General features: G+C 42.9%; 1 protein-coding gene across 2 annotated transcripts; it reads left to right on the top strand.

Moving 5' to 3' along the window:
- Positions 1-5,825: 5,825 nt before the first annotated feature.
- On the top strand, positions 5,826-16,178 carry LOC310988450 (ER membrane protein complex subunit 3). 2 transcript variants are annotated; one of them, XM_083975044.1, is made up of 10 exons: positions 5,826-5,916; positions 6,983-7,181; positions 7,353-7,410; positions 8,597-8,690; positions 8,772-8,876; positions 9,660-9,741; positions 11,046-11,125; positions 13,745-13,827; positions 15,116-15,259; positions 15,858-16,178. In XM_083975044.1, exons 2-9 carry the CDS (start codon positions 7,027-7,029, stop codon positions 15,242-15,244), a joined length of 786 nt encoding a protein of 261 aa, XP_083831170.1. In that variant the 5' UTR covers positions 5,826-5,916; positions 6,983-7,026; the 3' UTR covers positions 15,245-15,259; positions 15,858-16,178. The 2 variants fall into 2 exon arrangements, with proteins under 2 accessions (XP_083831170.1, XP_083831169.1); XM_083975043.1 differs by lacking the exon at positions 15,858-16,178 and having other exon boundaries at positions 15,116-15,719.
- Positions 16,179-16,853: the final 675 nt, after the last annotated feature.

The raw sequence follows: 16,853 nt of genomic DNA, 5'->3' as shown, positions 1-16,853 counted from the left end.
AGTCGACATGAGGGTGAGTAGATAATGAGTGAAATTTGAATTTTGGGTGAACTATCCCTTTAAGTCGCCTCAATTAGAAGACCTTCTTAGATTTTGTGAATTCCTGTAGTAAGTTACAATTGTTGATAGCCACATAAAGGTTAAAAAATAATTGTAGTATGTCCTCTTTCTCTACAAACCACAACTTTGAGGTCCATGGGTTTAAAACTGAATCACCAACCGGTTTTGTTGAGGACGACTCGAGGCTGCAGGAGAACATCCAGCAGGTTCCTCTGCCGCTCGATCTCCTGTCTGAAGCCCGAAGCCTCCGCCTCGTAGCCGGCTACGACTCTGTCCACGGCCGCTAAGATTTCCTGGGAGACGGCGGTGAGTCTCTCGGTAACGAATCCTCTCAGAAACTCCACCTCAGACATTTTACTCAAACTCTGTTGCTCCTGGAGGAGACCATGCATGTATTATGGAGGAGACCCGATTCGTTTCCCGCTGCTACACTCTCTTCTCGTTTGGGCACGTCACATGGATAGACCCACCAGTCCAGGCACCGTCGGCAAGAGGACTAAAAAAAAAAAAAAAACGAGAACCATTAGCCTATGTTTTTTATTTTTTGTCAAATTTTATTGACAATTCAAGAATTTAGTGAAAATACAAAACAATATTATGTTCTGTATATACATATTTTATGTTCAAAATAGTATACAAATTGCTATTCAATAAAATATTATATAAAATGCATAACTCAGTGGTTAATAATAGCTTTTTTGTTTGATGAATATTGAATAGTTGTGAAGTATTGTTTGAGTTCCTTCTCAAAAATTAAAAATGATGGATTGTGATTAGCGAATTTGGAGCCTATTTTGCAAGTAGGCCTAGAACAAGCAGGTTGATGATGTAATAATGATCTTTGTTGTTCGCAGGAGTGGAGTGGAACCCAAACAGCACATTCACATATGTAAGAGACACACCATATTCTGAGAAATAAATGTAGGCTACAAACATCTTGCCAGAAAACAGATGAAAAGGGACAGGACCAGAACAGATGATAAAGATCTTCTTCACATTGTTTGCAGAATGAACAGTCCAAATCAATCCCTTTTTTGTATCTACGTAAAAATAATTTGCAGGGATAAAATCTATGGATCATTTTAAAATAACTTCTTTAATATTGTTTATAATCAGAAATTTAGAAGGAAGGCACCAGATTCTTTTCCAGTTCAAGTCTGGAGTAAGGCTATTCCAGTGAGAAATTACATTTGGAACAGAGATTAAGTCCTTTTGAAATAAAGCACGTATATTACAGTTGTTATTACTCTTCTTAGTAGAGAAACAGATCTGACCAACAGTAGTGACAGCGGGGTCTAATTCCAAAAAAGACAATTCAGATGTTATGGAGCTTTTAAGTAGCATAATAACACCAGACGGAATAGCGTCAAAAACGACAGCATATTCCTTTGGAGATATGGGAATACTGTACTTGTTGAGAAATTCAGAGTAAGACCATAAGAAACCATTATAGTTGAAAAGCAGCTTGACTAAATAGATACCATGCAAACCAGTTTTCCAAAAGTAAGGTTTTCCGTTTGTATAATATATCTCTATTGTTCCAGATGTAGTATCTGTGAGGTGAGAAATTGTGCCTGTAAATTAAGGTCCAAGAAAGAAGCATCTGTTTATGGAAATTAGATAACTATTTTCAATGTTGTAGTAGTTGCAAAGTAAAACAAATTTAAGGCCACCAAGTTTAGAAAACAGATAGTTTGGGATAAAGTTCCATGTTGAGGATGGGTTTTTAAGAAATTGTTTTATCCAATTTATTTTGAAGGTATTATTTAGGGTTGAAAAATCAAGAAAATTCATACCGCTGTGTTCATATGAGTTCCTCAGAACTGACCTTCTGATATAATGAATCCTATTTCTCCATACAAATTTATACAGCATATCATCAATGGCTTCAGCGGTGATTCGTACCCGTGCAGGGAAGTTACATAGTGCAGTTTCAGCCGACGCGACCCCGCTCATGCTGCAGCGGCAGCACCATTCATCCTATTAACCATTTTTCTACCATTGCAATGAGTCTGGAAACATTATTTTAAGGCCGAAAAACTCCACAATGTTACTTTAAAAACATCGTAGCAGCAGGGAGGAGATTATTGCACACGTCAATAAAAAAAAATATTGCACTGAAATGGGTGTTATTTTTTTTGCATTGAGCAGGCTGATGGCTAGGGGGAAGTAGCTGTTGCTGAATCTGGTGGATGCAGTGGATGCTGCGGAACCTTCTGCCAGACGCCAGACGGGAGAAGAGTCCCTGAGCTCTGGACAAGCAGTGGCTGTCTGCTATGTCTTGGATGGGGGGGGGGGGGGTCCCGATGATCTTCTCCGCTGTCCCGATGATCTTCTCCGCTGTCCTCACCACTCTCTGCTGAGGCTTCCAGTCAGAGACTGTGCAGCTCCCAGACCAGACGGAGATGCAGCTGGTCAGCGTGCTCTTGATGGCCCCTCTGTAGAAGGTGGAGAGGATGGGTGGGGGGAAGGAGGCTCTCCTCAGCCACCGCAGGAAGTGCAGGCACTGCTGTGCCTTCTTCGCCAGGGAGGAGGTGTGGAGTGACCAGCTGGGGTTGTCGTTGATGTGTACCTCCAGGAACTTGGTGTTTTGCACGACTTCCACGGCTGAATCATTTTTGAGGAGGGGTGTGTGGCTGGGTCTGGATCTCCTGAAGTCCACGATGATCTCCTTTGTCTTATCAACATTCAGGACCAGGTTGTTCACCTTGCACCAGTCCACCAGATGTTGCACCTCCTTCCTGTAAGCCAGTTCCTTGTTGTCCTGAATGAGGCCCACAACTGCTGTGTCGTCCGCGTACTTCAGGATGTGATTGCTGTGGTACCTGGGCTTGGACGACAGTCGTGGGTCATCAGGGTGAACAGCAGGGGGCTCAAAACGCAGCCCTGGGGGGAGCCGGTGTTCAGAGAGATGACGCTGGAGGTGTTGGTGTTGGGTTCTGTTGGTTAGGAACTCCAGCAGCCAGTTACACAGGGGGGTATTGAGACCCAGGGGCTCCAATTTGCATACCAAATCCTGGGGGATAATCATATTGAATGCTGAGCTGAAGTCCAAGAACAGCATCCGTACGTGAGTGTTCTTCTCCTCCAGGTGCTCCAGGCTCAGGTGGAGAGCAGTGGGGAATGGATGGCGTCCTCAGTGGAGCGGTTGGGCTGGTATGCAAACTGAAATGGGTTGAATGATGGGGGGAGTAAAGAGATGATAGGTCCTTGACCAACCTCTCGAAGCACTTCATGATGGTGTATGTACAGTAAGTGCGACGGGGCGAAAGTCGTTAAGGCATGTGATGGCAGATTTCTTGGGTTGGGCACTGGAATTATTGTGGCTGACTTGAAACACGGGGGGACGACAGCCTGGATCAGAGAGGTGTTAAAGATATCTGTGAGCACGTGGGCCAGCTGGTCTGCACATTCCTTGATCAGCCATCCTGGATTGTCAGGGCCTGCAGCTTTCCGTGCATTGACCTTCCTCAGTGTCCTCCGCACAGCAGTGGTTTCGAGTCTGAGTGTCTGTTCATCAGGGTGGGGGGTGGCTTTCCTCGCGGGGTTGTTGTTCCAAAGAAGTTATTGAGCTCATAGAGGAAGCTGACACTCTTAATGCCCTGCCACAGTCGTCTGGTGTTGCTGGGGTCCTAAAGAAGTCTTGGATCCTCTGACTGTGGGGCCAGGCTCGCTTTGCTACTCTGATGGGACGGTTCAGGTTGGCCCTCGCTGATCTAAGCGCCGTCGCATCATCAGATTTGAACGCTGCATTGCGCTCCCTCAGTCTCACATGCACGTCCTTAGTCATTCTAATAGCAAATATTCGAGCTAAAATTTTGTAGTCATTGTTAAGAAGGCAGATCGCTCTCCAATTATCAATCAAAAGAAGGATCTTTTTTAGGTTTTGGAATTAGGGTTAAGAGTCCTTAACCATAGACATACAGTATGAAGAGAACGGCCACAAAAACGTCACTTCTGGTAAGAGCGGTGGGAGAGGGAAGGAGGGGGGCCTTTTTCTTTCTTTTTTTTTAAAATAAACTTTATTTACACAAAATAGTGTACAAGGCAACTGTCAATACAAACAAGGAATGCTCGAGGTAATGCATAATAGTGCTGTCATCAAGGAGAGCGACAGAGAAAAAAAAAGATAAAATAAAAACAAAAAAAAACACAGATCACGAGTCAAATTCATGACACAAGGCTAATGTTTTTAAAGCTTTGGAATTTTTGCAATAGGCCTAATTAAGTGTGTCTAGATATGATTTACAGTAGCCTAAGAGATGAAGACAAAAAAGTTGGGTCTTTGTTTTGTAAATTTGCTGTGTGTAGGGGAGCGCCGGGTCGATCGATACACTTTTCAGTTAAACGTCTTTTTCAAAGATGACGTTATGTAGCCTACACAAACATTTTTATCATGTGATCAACAACTCACATGTGTATTCTCTTCGTTACAAGTGTAATTTAACACATATGTGTTGGATGATCGCGCTGTTTTCTAACTTTGAACGTAAGTTGACATTTGTCTCAAATATGCAGGTCGTTTGAAACACATAGCGGGACAGTTGAAACTGTTTTTTAATCTCTTAATGCACGCCTCTATTTTTATGTTTTTTGCCATGCCCAAGTTGTGAGCAGCACAGATCCCATATAGTTTGAGATTCAGAGATGTGCCTGGTATCATTGGAAAGGTTGCAGGCTGCACTTGAAAATAAATTTGCTTGCCTGGTTAAATAAAGGTTAAATAAAAAAATAAAATAAAAAAGGTAACACTCTCAGGATTATTGTTAAAGTGTTTTTGTGATTCTGTGACTTACTGACAGTCGTGACGTTCCACGTGACGTCACCTGCAAACCACCTAAAAGTTTGTTCATAGTTTAGGTGTCAATAAATTATTATCTTGATTGTCTGGTTGCATATTTGTCGACATTTCTAGTGAACACTATCTGATCTGAGAAATATTGTAGTTTTGTATTGAAAATAATTCTGCTTGTTAGATTTGTATTTCTAAAAAATGATTTGAAAATGGGGGAAAAGGGAGAATATTTTATCTGTTAGCAGGGCTGGCCCTAGCATTTTGGTGGCCCTAAACAAGATTTTTGTTTGTGGCCCACTCTAAGCGCAAACACCAAATCACATACACTGCTTAAAACTGAATACAGACATGTTTATGCCCTCTGAGGTCTGAGGCAATTTTCTCGACTTTTACATATTTTCTTAAATTCATCTTATTAAGATACTTGCAGATGTAACAATACTCAGTTTTATGTCTACACTGAAGCCAGTTTGTCCTAGAACACTGTATAAAGAAATAATTTAGGCCAAATTCTGGAAATTTGAAGTCTGCTTTCTGAAAAATCAAATCCTTTGTGAAAACACTCCTTCAGTCATGAGAACAAACTGTTTTGGTGCTTGAAATAGGATATGAATACAGTAATAGATAAGTGTAGAAAACAAGTCTAAAATTACATTTTGTAAAATCGCTTTTTGAGCATAAATGTTGTCATTCTGCCATTCTATGTTCACCAAATGCGAGATAAAAGAAGCTGAATATTGACGTCAAAGCTTCATCAGATTTTGTAAATGAGAAATAGCTTTTTCCCCCCTCTTCAAACAAAAATATTTACTAAATACACAGAAAACACAATTTACATTGTTCATATAATGTGTGTTGTCACTGTGTCTGTGCTGTTTGAAAGGTAAAGAAAGTGTGAGGAGCTCAACAGGTCTGTATGTTAGCTACCGTTTTATCTCAAAGGCGGCAGTACGCGACCTGAGGAGGTGTTTCCTGTTGAACCGGAAGTAGTTATTCTTCGTGTCTTTTTAAAGTACAGAACGTGCCTGTCTCGTTACTAACCCTCAAACTTCATAGATGTGGTGAGTAAGGTTCATTTTAAACTCGGTATGTCGGGTTTTGTGTGAAACCGACGGCGCAGCAACGTTTGTAAAAACAACCTGCGCTGTCATTGACACAAACAGTCGGTACGGACACTAACTCAAGGGTCGAGGAGTATCTGCGCTCACTAGCTAAGCTAGCCGGTTGGCTGAAGCTAACGTCAGCTGGTTGTTGTTGAATGGGGAGCGGTCAGGTGTCACAGGAAGGTCAGGTTATCCACGGTTAGCTCGGCGCTGCGGAAACGACGGGAGCTGTCTTGTGTTAGTTATTAGTTAGTTAGTTGGTTACTAGTGTGTTGGTTAGCTGTTAGCTGTTAGCTGCTGGTCAGGCCTGCTGCCACTGGCTCAGGCAGCTCGGTCCATTTTTAGGCTGGACAGCTCTGTCCATCAGTGGATGAAGTGATTGTCAAAACCTCACTGGAAATAAACAGTAGAGGCGTTGACAATTTGATTCCCAGAAAAGAGTGTTCAGTTTGTGTTGACACTGACATGATGTTTAAACTCTGAGGTCATTTTGTGATGTTGTTTAGCTGTTTATAAGGACTAGTGTTTCTATTATTATTTTACTATTATAAGGATGAGATAGATAATAGATCGTCCTCAGATCTCTGCCACCAACACAACCTGAGCACTGAGACTGTGATGACGGGTTGGGACTGTTGTGTTAATTGAATGGGCTCTATGCACAGCTCCACTACTTCCTGAACTTAATGCTGCTCCTTTATTTCCTGTCTTACATTATTGGACAAACTAGTAATTAATCCAGGTGTGTCTGACCATTGTGGCTACTCGGACACACCTGGATTAATCAGTCTGTCCAATAATGTCAGACAGGAAATAAAGGAGCAGCATTAAGTTTAGGAAGTAGTGGAACTGTGCATAAAACCCATTGGAAAGTGGAGTTAGTATCTCTTGATGGTCAGTTGTTTTTTTGGCATCATGTTAGGATATCATGAAAATAACAACATGTTATCTTTAAAACTATCTCAGTCAGTACATCATTTTTTTTATTTTTATAATTGGCTCTAACTTATTAAAACTCCTTCAGAGTGGCTCCTCGTCTGACTCCATTGGCTGGATGAACAGAGAGCAATGGCCGGTCCAGAGCTCTTATTGGACTCCAGCATTCGGCTGTGGGTGGTCCTGCCCATCGTCTTCATCACTTTCTTTGTGGGCATCATCCGTCACTACGTCACCCAGCTGCTCCACAGCGACAAAAAGGTGGACCTGGAGCAGGTCTCCGACAGGTGAGCCACAGTCTGACCTTAGTCTAAAAGGAATCTTAACTTTAACCTGCGGCATATTGTGTTTTTTTTTTTTGTGGAAACATCCTGTAGTTGTGTTTTGTGTTTCTCCTGTGAGCTCCCATGTGTTTGTGTGTCTCTGATCTGTCCTTGTGCTGATTGGACTGTGTTCAGCCAGGTGCTCCTGCGCAGCCGCATCCTCAGAGAGAATGGAAAGTACATTCCCCGACAGGTAAGTACACACACACACACACACACACACACACACACACACACACACACACACACACACACACACACACACACACACACACACCACTGTGACTGGGAACATGATTGAATTTCTATTATTTATTCATTCGGATTAGTCAGAGCTCTGGTGATGCTTCAGATATCGAAATGAAATCTGATTGTTGGAGCGACATATCCAAGATCCCAGTTGTTCAAAGAAAAGTAGGATTGGATCAGTCTGATCCAGAGCCAAACTTTTCAAGATTACCAAATCTAATATGAGTGCTCTAAATGGGACTGTGTATCACACTGATAGGCAGGTAAACAAACAGGTAGAACTCAAAGTGTGGTTTTTGTTTCTTCCATGTATTTTAAACAGCCAGACCTTATCTAACCCACAACAAATGAATAAAAAAAACAAAAAAATGTTTTTCCAAGTGTTTCAAATTCTAACTTCAAAATTTACAATACAAATTTCAATTTTCATTTAATTATCCAGTAGTTTATGGGGAAAAGTAGTTTTTTCCTGAAATAATTAAAAGTTAACTTTATTTACTTTTGTTACTACAATTAAAAAATCAGGTGCAAAAATATCAATGTATATATGCTACATTATAAATTGCTTATTTGACCAGTGTGAATTAAATTTTGTTCCTCAAATCCGCCCTGAATCCACCAAACTGCTGGGACCAGAATGTTTTTTGGATCAAAGTTATTCAGATCCTACTAAAACACAAACTGAGGGTTTGATCCAGATTAAAACCAAAATTGGATTACGTGATCCAATCCGATCTCAGAGTCCGATTTTAGTTTTGAGCAACCCATTTTTAAGATTTGATCCAATCCGTTATCCAAAATCCGATTAGATTACCATTTGAACAACTGGGCCCTGAAGATTAATTGCACCGTTACAGGGATTCATGAAGCTAAAATACATAACAAGTCAGATGTAGGAGTTGCTTCTAGTTGAACGATCACACAGGGTTTGACAGCTTTTCTGTTCTGTTCTCTGTTGTCAAGAGAAGGACATTCCATCACATAAACACACGTCCCTTTTCCTTGTATAGCAAGCAAACACACTTCCAACAGATGCATATCACAATAAACACTGTCAGAGAACATGTGAAACTTCCCATCAGAGACGGAGTAGCTGAAGGTTTGTGTTGTGCGTCTGTGTGCTGTTTCAGTCTTTCGCCATGAGGAAACATTATTTCAACGATGCGGAGACCGGCTTCTTCAAGAAGGTCAAGAGGAAGGTCGTCCCCAAGAACCCCATGACAGGTGTGTGTGTGTGTGTGGCAGAGGGGGGGGTGATGGGGGTGATGTACCCAGCTTTTAGACAATTTTCCCTTTGTCTCTCAGACACCAGCATGTTGACAGACATGATGAAGGGAAACCTGACCAACGTCCTGCCCATGATTGTGATTGGTGGATGGATTAACTGGGCTTTCTCTGGATTCGTCATAAGTGAGTTCTGCAGCCGCCTTCACTGTCCCACTGGTTGTTTTATTGTTTTACCATTTAGAATCAATACCTAATACCTACAAATTGGCCCATTGCCATAATCCCTATAGACATAGTAGTAGGTTTGTTACCTTTAATTGTCGGTGCAAGCTGTTTTTCGATCGGCGGGGCAGAGATACGAGCTGCTCAGCTAACGCTATGGAGGCATATGGTATTTCCGGCTTTCCCCCATCAAGCGCTTCAAATACACAATCCAAAACGCTCTGGTGGACAAGTTATGACCTGCACATTCACCACGCTATGAGATAATAACAGAACGTTATGAGACGGAGTTGTTTTGGAGGCAAATGCGTAGCCGGAACTACATCCCAGACACGGCTGCTCAGCAGAATGACTTCAAAAGCAAAAGTAGTTCTGAGTATTTGCTTCGTCTGTCGTAACGTTTCATAATTATACGTTATTATCTCATAGTGTGCTGAATGTGCAGTTGTTTGATTGTGTATTTGATGAGTTTGATGAAGGCAAGGGCACCTCCGTAGCGTTAGCTGAGCAGCTTGCGTCTCTGCCCCGCTGATCTCAAAACAGCTTCCACCGACAATTAAAGGTAATGAATCTACTGCTATGACTATAGGGATTATGGCAATAGGTGAATTTGCCAAAATGATGAAATATCCCTTTAACTCCTCCACAGACTGGAGATGTGTATCTCTGAAGGTCTAGTTTTGGCTTGAATGACTCATCCTCTGCTGTTGATGGATAATTGTTGTTGTTGTTGTTGTGATGCAGCCAAGGTGCCGTTCCCTCTGACCCTGAGGTTCAAGCCCATGTTGCAGCGAGGGATCGACCTGCTGTCGCTGGACGCCTCCTGGTGAGAGCCCAACACACTGTCAAGTCAATATAATATTGTGAAACTATCTCAGTACATCATGTCCTCATAGTAATGTTTTTTTTTTGTAATTAAAATTAAAGTACAAGTTTAATTTTTTATTATTATAACTTATTGTCATTCAGTTTGTTTATTTGATATGGAGAAAAGAAACGTAACAAATGCAGAATCGGTTAAGTAAGACACTGAGATGATCATTAGAACGTTAAAAATAATATTTTTATAGGGTTTTATAACATCAATATGTCTCCCGTCAGAATTAGAGATCTCACAGACACAATAAAGGGATAGTTCAATTTTGGCAAATTGGCCCATTGCCATAATCGCTATAGTCATAGCAGTAGGTTCGTTACCTTTAATTATCGGTGCAAGCTATTCTTAGAACGGTGGAGCAGAGCGGTGAGCTGCTCGGAGCTACGCTACAGAGACTAATGGGATTTCTTGGTTTCCCTCATCAAACTCATCAAATACACAATCCAACAACTCCAAAACGCTCTGGTGGACAAGTTGTGACCTGCACATTCACCACGCTATGAGATAATAACGAAACGTTACGAGACGGAGTTGTTGTTTTTTTGGGGGTTTTTTTTTAAGTATATTTTTTGGCTTTTTGCCTTTATTTGATAGTACCCATACCCAGTAGAGATAGACAGGAAACGGGGAGGCAGAGAGAGGGGGAATGACATGCAGGAAAGGTCTGCCCGACGCAGGATTCGAACCGGGGCCACCTGCGGCGAGGACTGTAGCCTCTACATGGAGCGGCCGCTCTACCCACTGAGCCACGCACCGCCCCACGGAGTTGTTTTAGAGGTAAATTCATGCAAAACCGTTGATTCAGGGACAGTTTTTCTGCAGGCAGTCTCTGTATTCACCTCTAAAACAACTCTGTCTCATAACGTTCTCACAACTTGTCCACCAGAGCGTTTTGGAGTTGTTGGATTGTGTATTTGATGAGTTTGATGAGGGAAACCAAGAAATTCCATGAGCCTCTGTAGCGTAGCTCTGAGCAGTTCGCGGCTCTGCTCCGCCGTTCTGAAAATATCTTACATCGATAATTAAAGGTAACAAACCTACTGCTATGACTATAGCGATTAACGACTATATTAGGCAATGGGCCAATTTGCCAAAATGTTGAACTATCCCTTTAAGAAGCTGGAACAGATCATAGTTAGATAAGTAGTCGTATAAGTCTAAAAATGAAACATGAAGTCTGTATTTCCTGTTTTACACCTGTTTATTGGACATGGACACTTCCTGTTGTTGACCCGTGTCTCCTGGTTGTGCAGGGTGAGCTCTGCGTCCTGGTACTTCCTCAATGTGTTTGGCCTGAGGAGCATGTACAGCCTCATCCTGGGACAGGACAACGGTGAGTGTCTGTGTCCCACCGATGCTTTAATGATGCAGTGGAAACACCGGACCTGAACGCATCAGTGTGATCTTCATTTGCGTGAATGAGAACAGAAGACCAGTGTCTAACTGCATTTCACCTGTGCGGTCTACAGTGACCACCAGGTGGAGGCAGAGCCATGTGAAAGAATAGAAATGATATGATTGTCAAACAGTAGTTTGCACCTAAAAGAGACTTTATGAGTGTTCAGAGTGTCATCAAACATAAAACTGGGAAATATTTGGTGATTAATGACAGAATGAAATCCTTTTTCTCTTTAATTTGAGGCCTGCACTGCAGCCAGAGTCCAAGGTAGAGATGTAACAGGCATCAGTCTTAAAGATGGTCCATCAAAATCGTCCAAACAGAAGGCAGAAAGGAGTGTAAACATTTCACCTAACCTCCAGATTTCTAAAACATTTCAGTGATTTAAAGCAGTGACACACATGATGAGACACTTAAAGACCCGTTCCCGTGAAAATCGTGTTTTTTGAGCTTTTCACATGTTCCTGTGGCATTTTTCTTGTGTTAGAGCACATATCAGCAGAAAAGGAAGTGCAAAATTGCATTTCTGAGTTTTTCTGCCTTCAAATTGCTGTGAACCAATGGCAGACGCAAACTGGCAGTTTCAGGGAGACTGGAGCTGACGTGTCACAGCTCCAGGGGAGGGCACTAGTGCTACAAGCTCCCGCCCCGCTCTGCATCTGGCTCAGAGGTGAAAGCCTTAACAGCTCGGTGTAGCTGTCAAGGTATAACAGGTGTAGCTCACCTGGTAGAGCAGCTTGCACTGTGAGTAAGGACTAATGTTCCAGTCTGGGATCGAATCCCAGTGTGGAGTTTTACGCTAAACGCGCTGAATCTGTAATTGTACAATGTCCAGTTGTCAGCGAGCGGGGGGTGGGGTGGGAGGAGGTGGCTGGGCGGGTGCAAAACAGGGAAGTCTCCGCCCACCCTCCAGAGGTGCATTGCTAATGTGCATTAGATTGATTGATTGATTGATTGATTGATTGATTGATTGATTGATTGATTGATTGATATTCGCACGGGATTAGTATTACCTGGGGACCTCTGGTAATTTGTAATAATTGCAGAGGACGTCTGTGATCTTAATCCCGTGCGAATGCGCCATGTAAGTAATTTGTAAAGTAAAAATTCCCACGCAAATTACCTACTACCGTATATTTCACCTAAGACCGACTTCCCGTGGTAAAACTAGTCCCGTGCGAATCTGCATCTCAGTAATTGAGAGGCATTTTTTGTTTTTCCCCGTTTGAAACCGGGCTGAAACATGGAGGCTGCGGTGGAAATTATGAGCGGTATTTTTGAAGGCGTTTTAGGTGCAAACACGGGCTCGTATCAGTGCTGGAGACCCATTTAAATAAACAGCTCAGATCCATAAAAAGAGCAAAATTTAGGAGGATATTGAGATGGATGACATGCGGCTTTCAACAGGCTTAATACAAATGCCGTGACGGCCCGTTATTGTGACAACAACTGCATTGTTGCGAAGTCACGTTGCTGCTTTGACATTTTATTTACATTTGCTTCGCACCCGTGCGAATAGGGCTTTAGACACCATGAAACCACCCTGTTTTTAGTTCACACAGAGAAGAACAAGAACTCTGAGGGTGTTTGTGTCTTCAGATCTTCTGGTCCTGCAGAAGCTCCTGTCCAACTCAACAGATGGACAAAACGTTCTCCTGAGGACTGAGACCAGTGTTTGTTCAGAAAGGTTTAGGCCCTGTCCCATTTCCCCCCACTTCCACTCGATTTTGACCCTAGCACTCTGTTTTGCACGTTCTTGTGTAGGGGTAGTGTGTCCCAATTCTTTTAAAACTTCCCCTTAAATCAGAGGGAGGTCGGAGGCAAACTTCCAACGTAGTGCAAGATGAAATCTCCCTCGATACTTTGTGAACTGGTTCCGTTATTGCGGGTGACACCAGCTTTTCCGGCCCTCCCCTCCCCTCCGGATGAAGGCTGTCTTTCAAACTGCCTCTGCACCAATAGGGTAGCGCTACGACAAATCAGAGCAAAGAGCAGGATGACGTTAGCCTGACAAGCCAATTAAAATGTATGTCGTCATCACGTTAAGCCCGCCCAACGACTCTCTAAACAGATAGAGCGCTGTGATTGGTGAACACAAACGGTGTTCGAGACTCAAAAAGTTCCTATGGCTCGTTTCTAGACCCACCTACGGAGCAAATATATTTGCTGCCGCTAGGGTGCAGCTAGATTTCTAGGCTAAATACCGGCTATTATTTGAGGAAATGCGGTATGCTATTATAAAATAACTTCAAATCAAATCTTTAATCATTGATAAGTGTGCGTCTCTCCCCCGACCCTCCCAACAAAAATCTATCTACCACTTCTCACTTCATCGTCAAGGGGAATCTCCATTTGGAGGCAACTCGAAACGTAGCGCTAGTGTTAAGGGAAGAAAAATGGGATTGGGCCTTAGTGAACCCGACTGGAATCAGTCTCATTTGTCAGAAGGACAGATGATGTGTGTGTGTGTGTGTGTGTGAGTGGAACGAAGCCGCTGGTGTTTCTGCTCTCAGTGGAAGTTGACTGATGGAGGTTTGTGTGTTTGACTCGTAGCTGCTGACCAGTCACGGCTCATGCAGGACCAGATGACAGGCGCTGCTATGGCGATGCCCCCGGACCCCAACAAGGCTTTTAAGGTGAGATATCTCAACAAAGAGGATGACACTTAGTCAGAGTAAATTCTTCTTCTCTGACTCATTAATGTCTGTTTTGTATTTGTTTGAACTGAATCTTTAATCACATGACTTGTTGATATCATTTATATTTATAACGGGTCTTTTTATAGACAGCAGGGCTGGGCCATAAATCGATTTGATCGATTAATTCGATTGTGTAGTTCAGGTCGATTTGTTTGAATGAAAAGCGAGTTTCTCTTTAAAGGAATATTTCAACATTTTGGCAAATTGGCCTATTGCCATAATCCCTATAGTTTTAGGAGTATGTTCGTTACCTTTAATTGTTGGTGCATGTTGTTTTTAGATTGGCGGGGCAGAGACGTGAGCTCTGCACAGTGAGAGGTATTTTCGCCCTTTCCCTCATCGAACGCATCAAATACACAATCCAACAACTCCAAAACGCTCTGGTGGACAAGTTGTGACCTGCACATTCACCACGCTATGAGAAAATAACAGAACGTTATGAGACAGAGTTGTTTTAGAGGTAAATACGTAACCGGAACTACTTTCCAGACACAGCTGATGGGCGGAGTGACTTCAAAAGCGAAAGTAGTTCCAAGTACGGAAGTTGCTTCATGTGTCGGGATGTTATGGGTTATGGGTTGATGTTATTATACGTTATTATTTCGGGAGCGTGCCTATGTTCCCTCACACCAAAGGGCTGTGGGAACATAGGGCCTAATTTTCAGTGACAACAAAAGTTAGAAATGTGGGAACATAAGGCTGTGGGAACATAGGGCTGTGGGAACATAGGAATGACCCCATTATTTCATAGCGTGGTGAATGTACAGGTCACAACTTGTCCATGAGAGTGTTTTGGAGTTTGATGAGAGATACGTAGAAATACCATGAGCTTCCGCCCCTCCGTTGCGTTAGCTGAGCAGCTCACGTCTCTGCCCCGCCGATCTCAAAACAGCTTGTACCGACAATTAAAGGTAACGAACCCACTCCTTTCTCTGTGTGTTGTCTCTGATTGCGTTCCCAGAAGGGAAAATCAAAACAAAATACAGTTAAAATAAATCCGCAGATGACAAAGAAATTGTTCAAAACAAGTTTTAAGTAGTGGGGGGGTCGATTGAGATTGTGAATTGGATTTTTTTTTTTCGGTCGTATCACCCAGCCCTAATAGACAGGTAGACAATAATGTAAGGGAACAGAAACTCCTGCTGCAGGATGTTTCTGAACCCTCCGCCTGTCCTGGGATCAGACACACGGACTCATGTGGGATGCTGCTGTCTGCTGGTTTCAGAGCGAGTGGGAGGCGCTGGAGATCGTGGAACACAAGTGGGCCCTGGAGAACGTGGAGGAGGAGCTGATGTCCAGAGACCTCAACTTCGGAACCCTCTTCAGCCAGGACATCAAGTCCACCATGTTCTAGATCTGCCAGGACACCGTGAGCTCTGCAGGGTCCCACACAGGAGAGCGGGGGGGAGGGAGGGAGGGAGGGGGGGCGTGGAGGTCCTGGAGGTTCTGGAACACAGTTCACACAAAACCTAGAACTAAAGAGATGATGCGGCGGCCCAGATCCCTCCTCACTACCTCAGGCTCCTGAGCCACTCGAGCCTTTTTGTGAACCCGTAGACTAAGTGTGTAAAAGTTTAGCGCAGCACAGTGCCTTCACAGCTTTACACCGTACACACAGTTAGTGATCCACACACACACAAACCCAACAGAGCAACACTTGAACTACTCGGAGATCACACACACAGATTGTTTTGTTAAAACTGTGAGTGAAGATGTGAAACGATGATTAATTGTCTGAAATTTCTACTCAGGATTCTAAATCATTACAAGTTTGATGTTTTATGAAACATTCAGACAAAAAAAACAGAACACCAGACCTTCTCAGACAACAGTTAGGTCACCGGCTCAGCCGTCATCATCAGGTCTTGATATATATTTAAAAACCACTTTGTGTACGCTGAGTTAAATCTTGAATTAAATGAATGACATTTTCCATTCAGATAATCATGCAGTGTTTGTGTGTTCAGTGTTCCAGAACAAAGATTTTCTCAGCAGGAGTTTGAAACCCTCCCCGCTCTGCAGACAAGTGTTTAGACCAGATCCTAAAAGACCCAGAGGAGGAGAAACCAGCACATCCTGATCCTTCTGTTGAGCAGGAATCAGAGGAGGCGTTCAAAGACGACTGGGATGTTTTGGTTCAGAGGAGCTTTAACAAGAGCGGGCGTCCCCGTTTTCACCCCGCACGACATTTTGCACATACTTTTCTACTGTGTTTGGCCGTCCAGCCGACGCCCCATCTCCACGGTAACTTGAAGTGAGTGTAACAAGTTCAATAAAGGTGCCATAGCAACTAACCGGATTTCCGTTTTTGTTTTGTGCAGCTCTTCGTTGTCACCTTCCTAAGTTTTTCCATAAAGCAGGTGAGCAGCTCCAGGATCAGGTGGTTGTGTTTCAGAGGTGATGGGCACAAACATGTACCTGTGTGCACAAGGTGGAGGAATATCGCTACATTTTAATTTTTTCTAAGACGTTAGTTTAGGCGGCAGCTCTTTGTTGTTAAGGCGGCCGCCTTAACAGGAAAGCGCTGCGGGAAACCCTGAGCTTTATCCATTGTTCAGATTTCGGTTCTGGACAGAGTTCTTACGGATCCTAAAAAGTCTTAAAAGGCATTGAATTAATTAATCTAAACACAAGGCCTTAATTGGCATTAAAATGTCTTAAATCAATTTTTCAAAGGTCTTAAAAATGTTAAGTGGAATTTTATGATTGTAATTAGCCTCAAATCTCAAAATAATTGGTAACATTCCGACATAGAGAAGTTAGTGGCGGCCGTCAACGCTAAATTTCTCACCGCCTCCAGCTCCCGAGTCAGTTTTTTGGGACTTTTTATGCATTTATTTTGAAAGAGACACAATCCAATGTTCATGTAGCAGTCACTTTACCTTGGAAGTGGGTAAAATTGTCCCTAACCCTATGTAATTGATGTGGTGTGTTATTGTGAAGTCGGTCTTAAATTTCATTTC

This window comes from Trachurus trachurus, assembly GCF_905171665.1.
Source record: "Trachurus trachurus genome assembly, chromosome: 7".
Classification (NCBI taxonomy): Eukaryota; Metazoa; Chordata; class Actinopteri; order Carangiformes; family Carangidae; genus Trachurus; species Trachurus trachurus.
This window is presented reverse-complemented; position numbering and strand designations above follow the sequence as displayed.

What these genes read in the sequence shown, in the direction of transcription:
- LOC310988450 (XM_083975044.1), top strand. Translation starts at nt 7,027, where the DNA reads ATGGCCGGTCCAGAGCTCTTATTGGACTCCAGCATTCGGCTGTGGGTG. An exon ending in CCCCAAGAACCCCATGACAG is followed by an intron (nt 8,691 to 8,771) that starts GTGTGTGTGTGT and finishes TTTGTCTCTCAG; the next exon opens with ACACCAGCATGTTGACAGAC. An exon ending in ACCCCAACAAGGCTTTTAAG is followed by an intron (nt 13,828 to 15,115) that starts GTGAGATATCTC and finishes TGCTGGTTTCAG; the next exon opens with AGCGAGTGGGAGGCGCTGGA.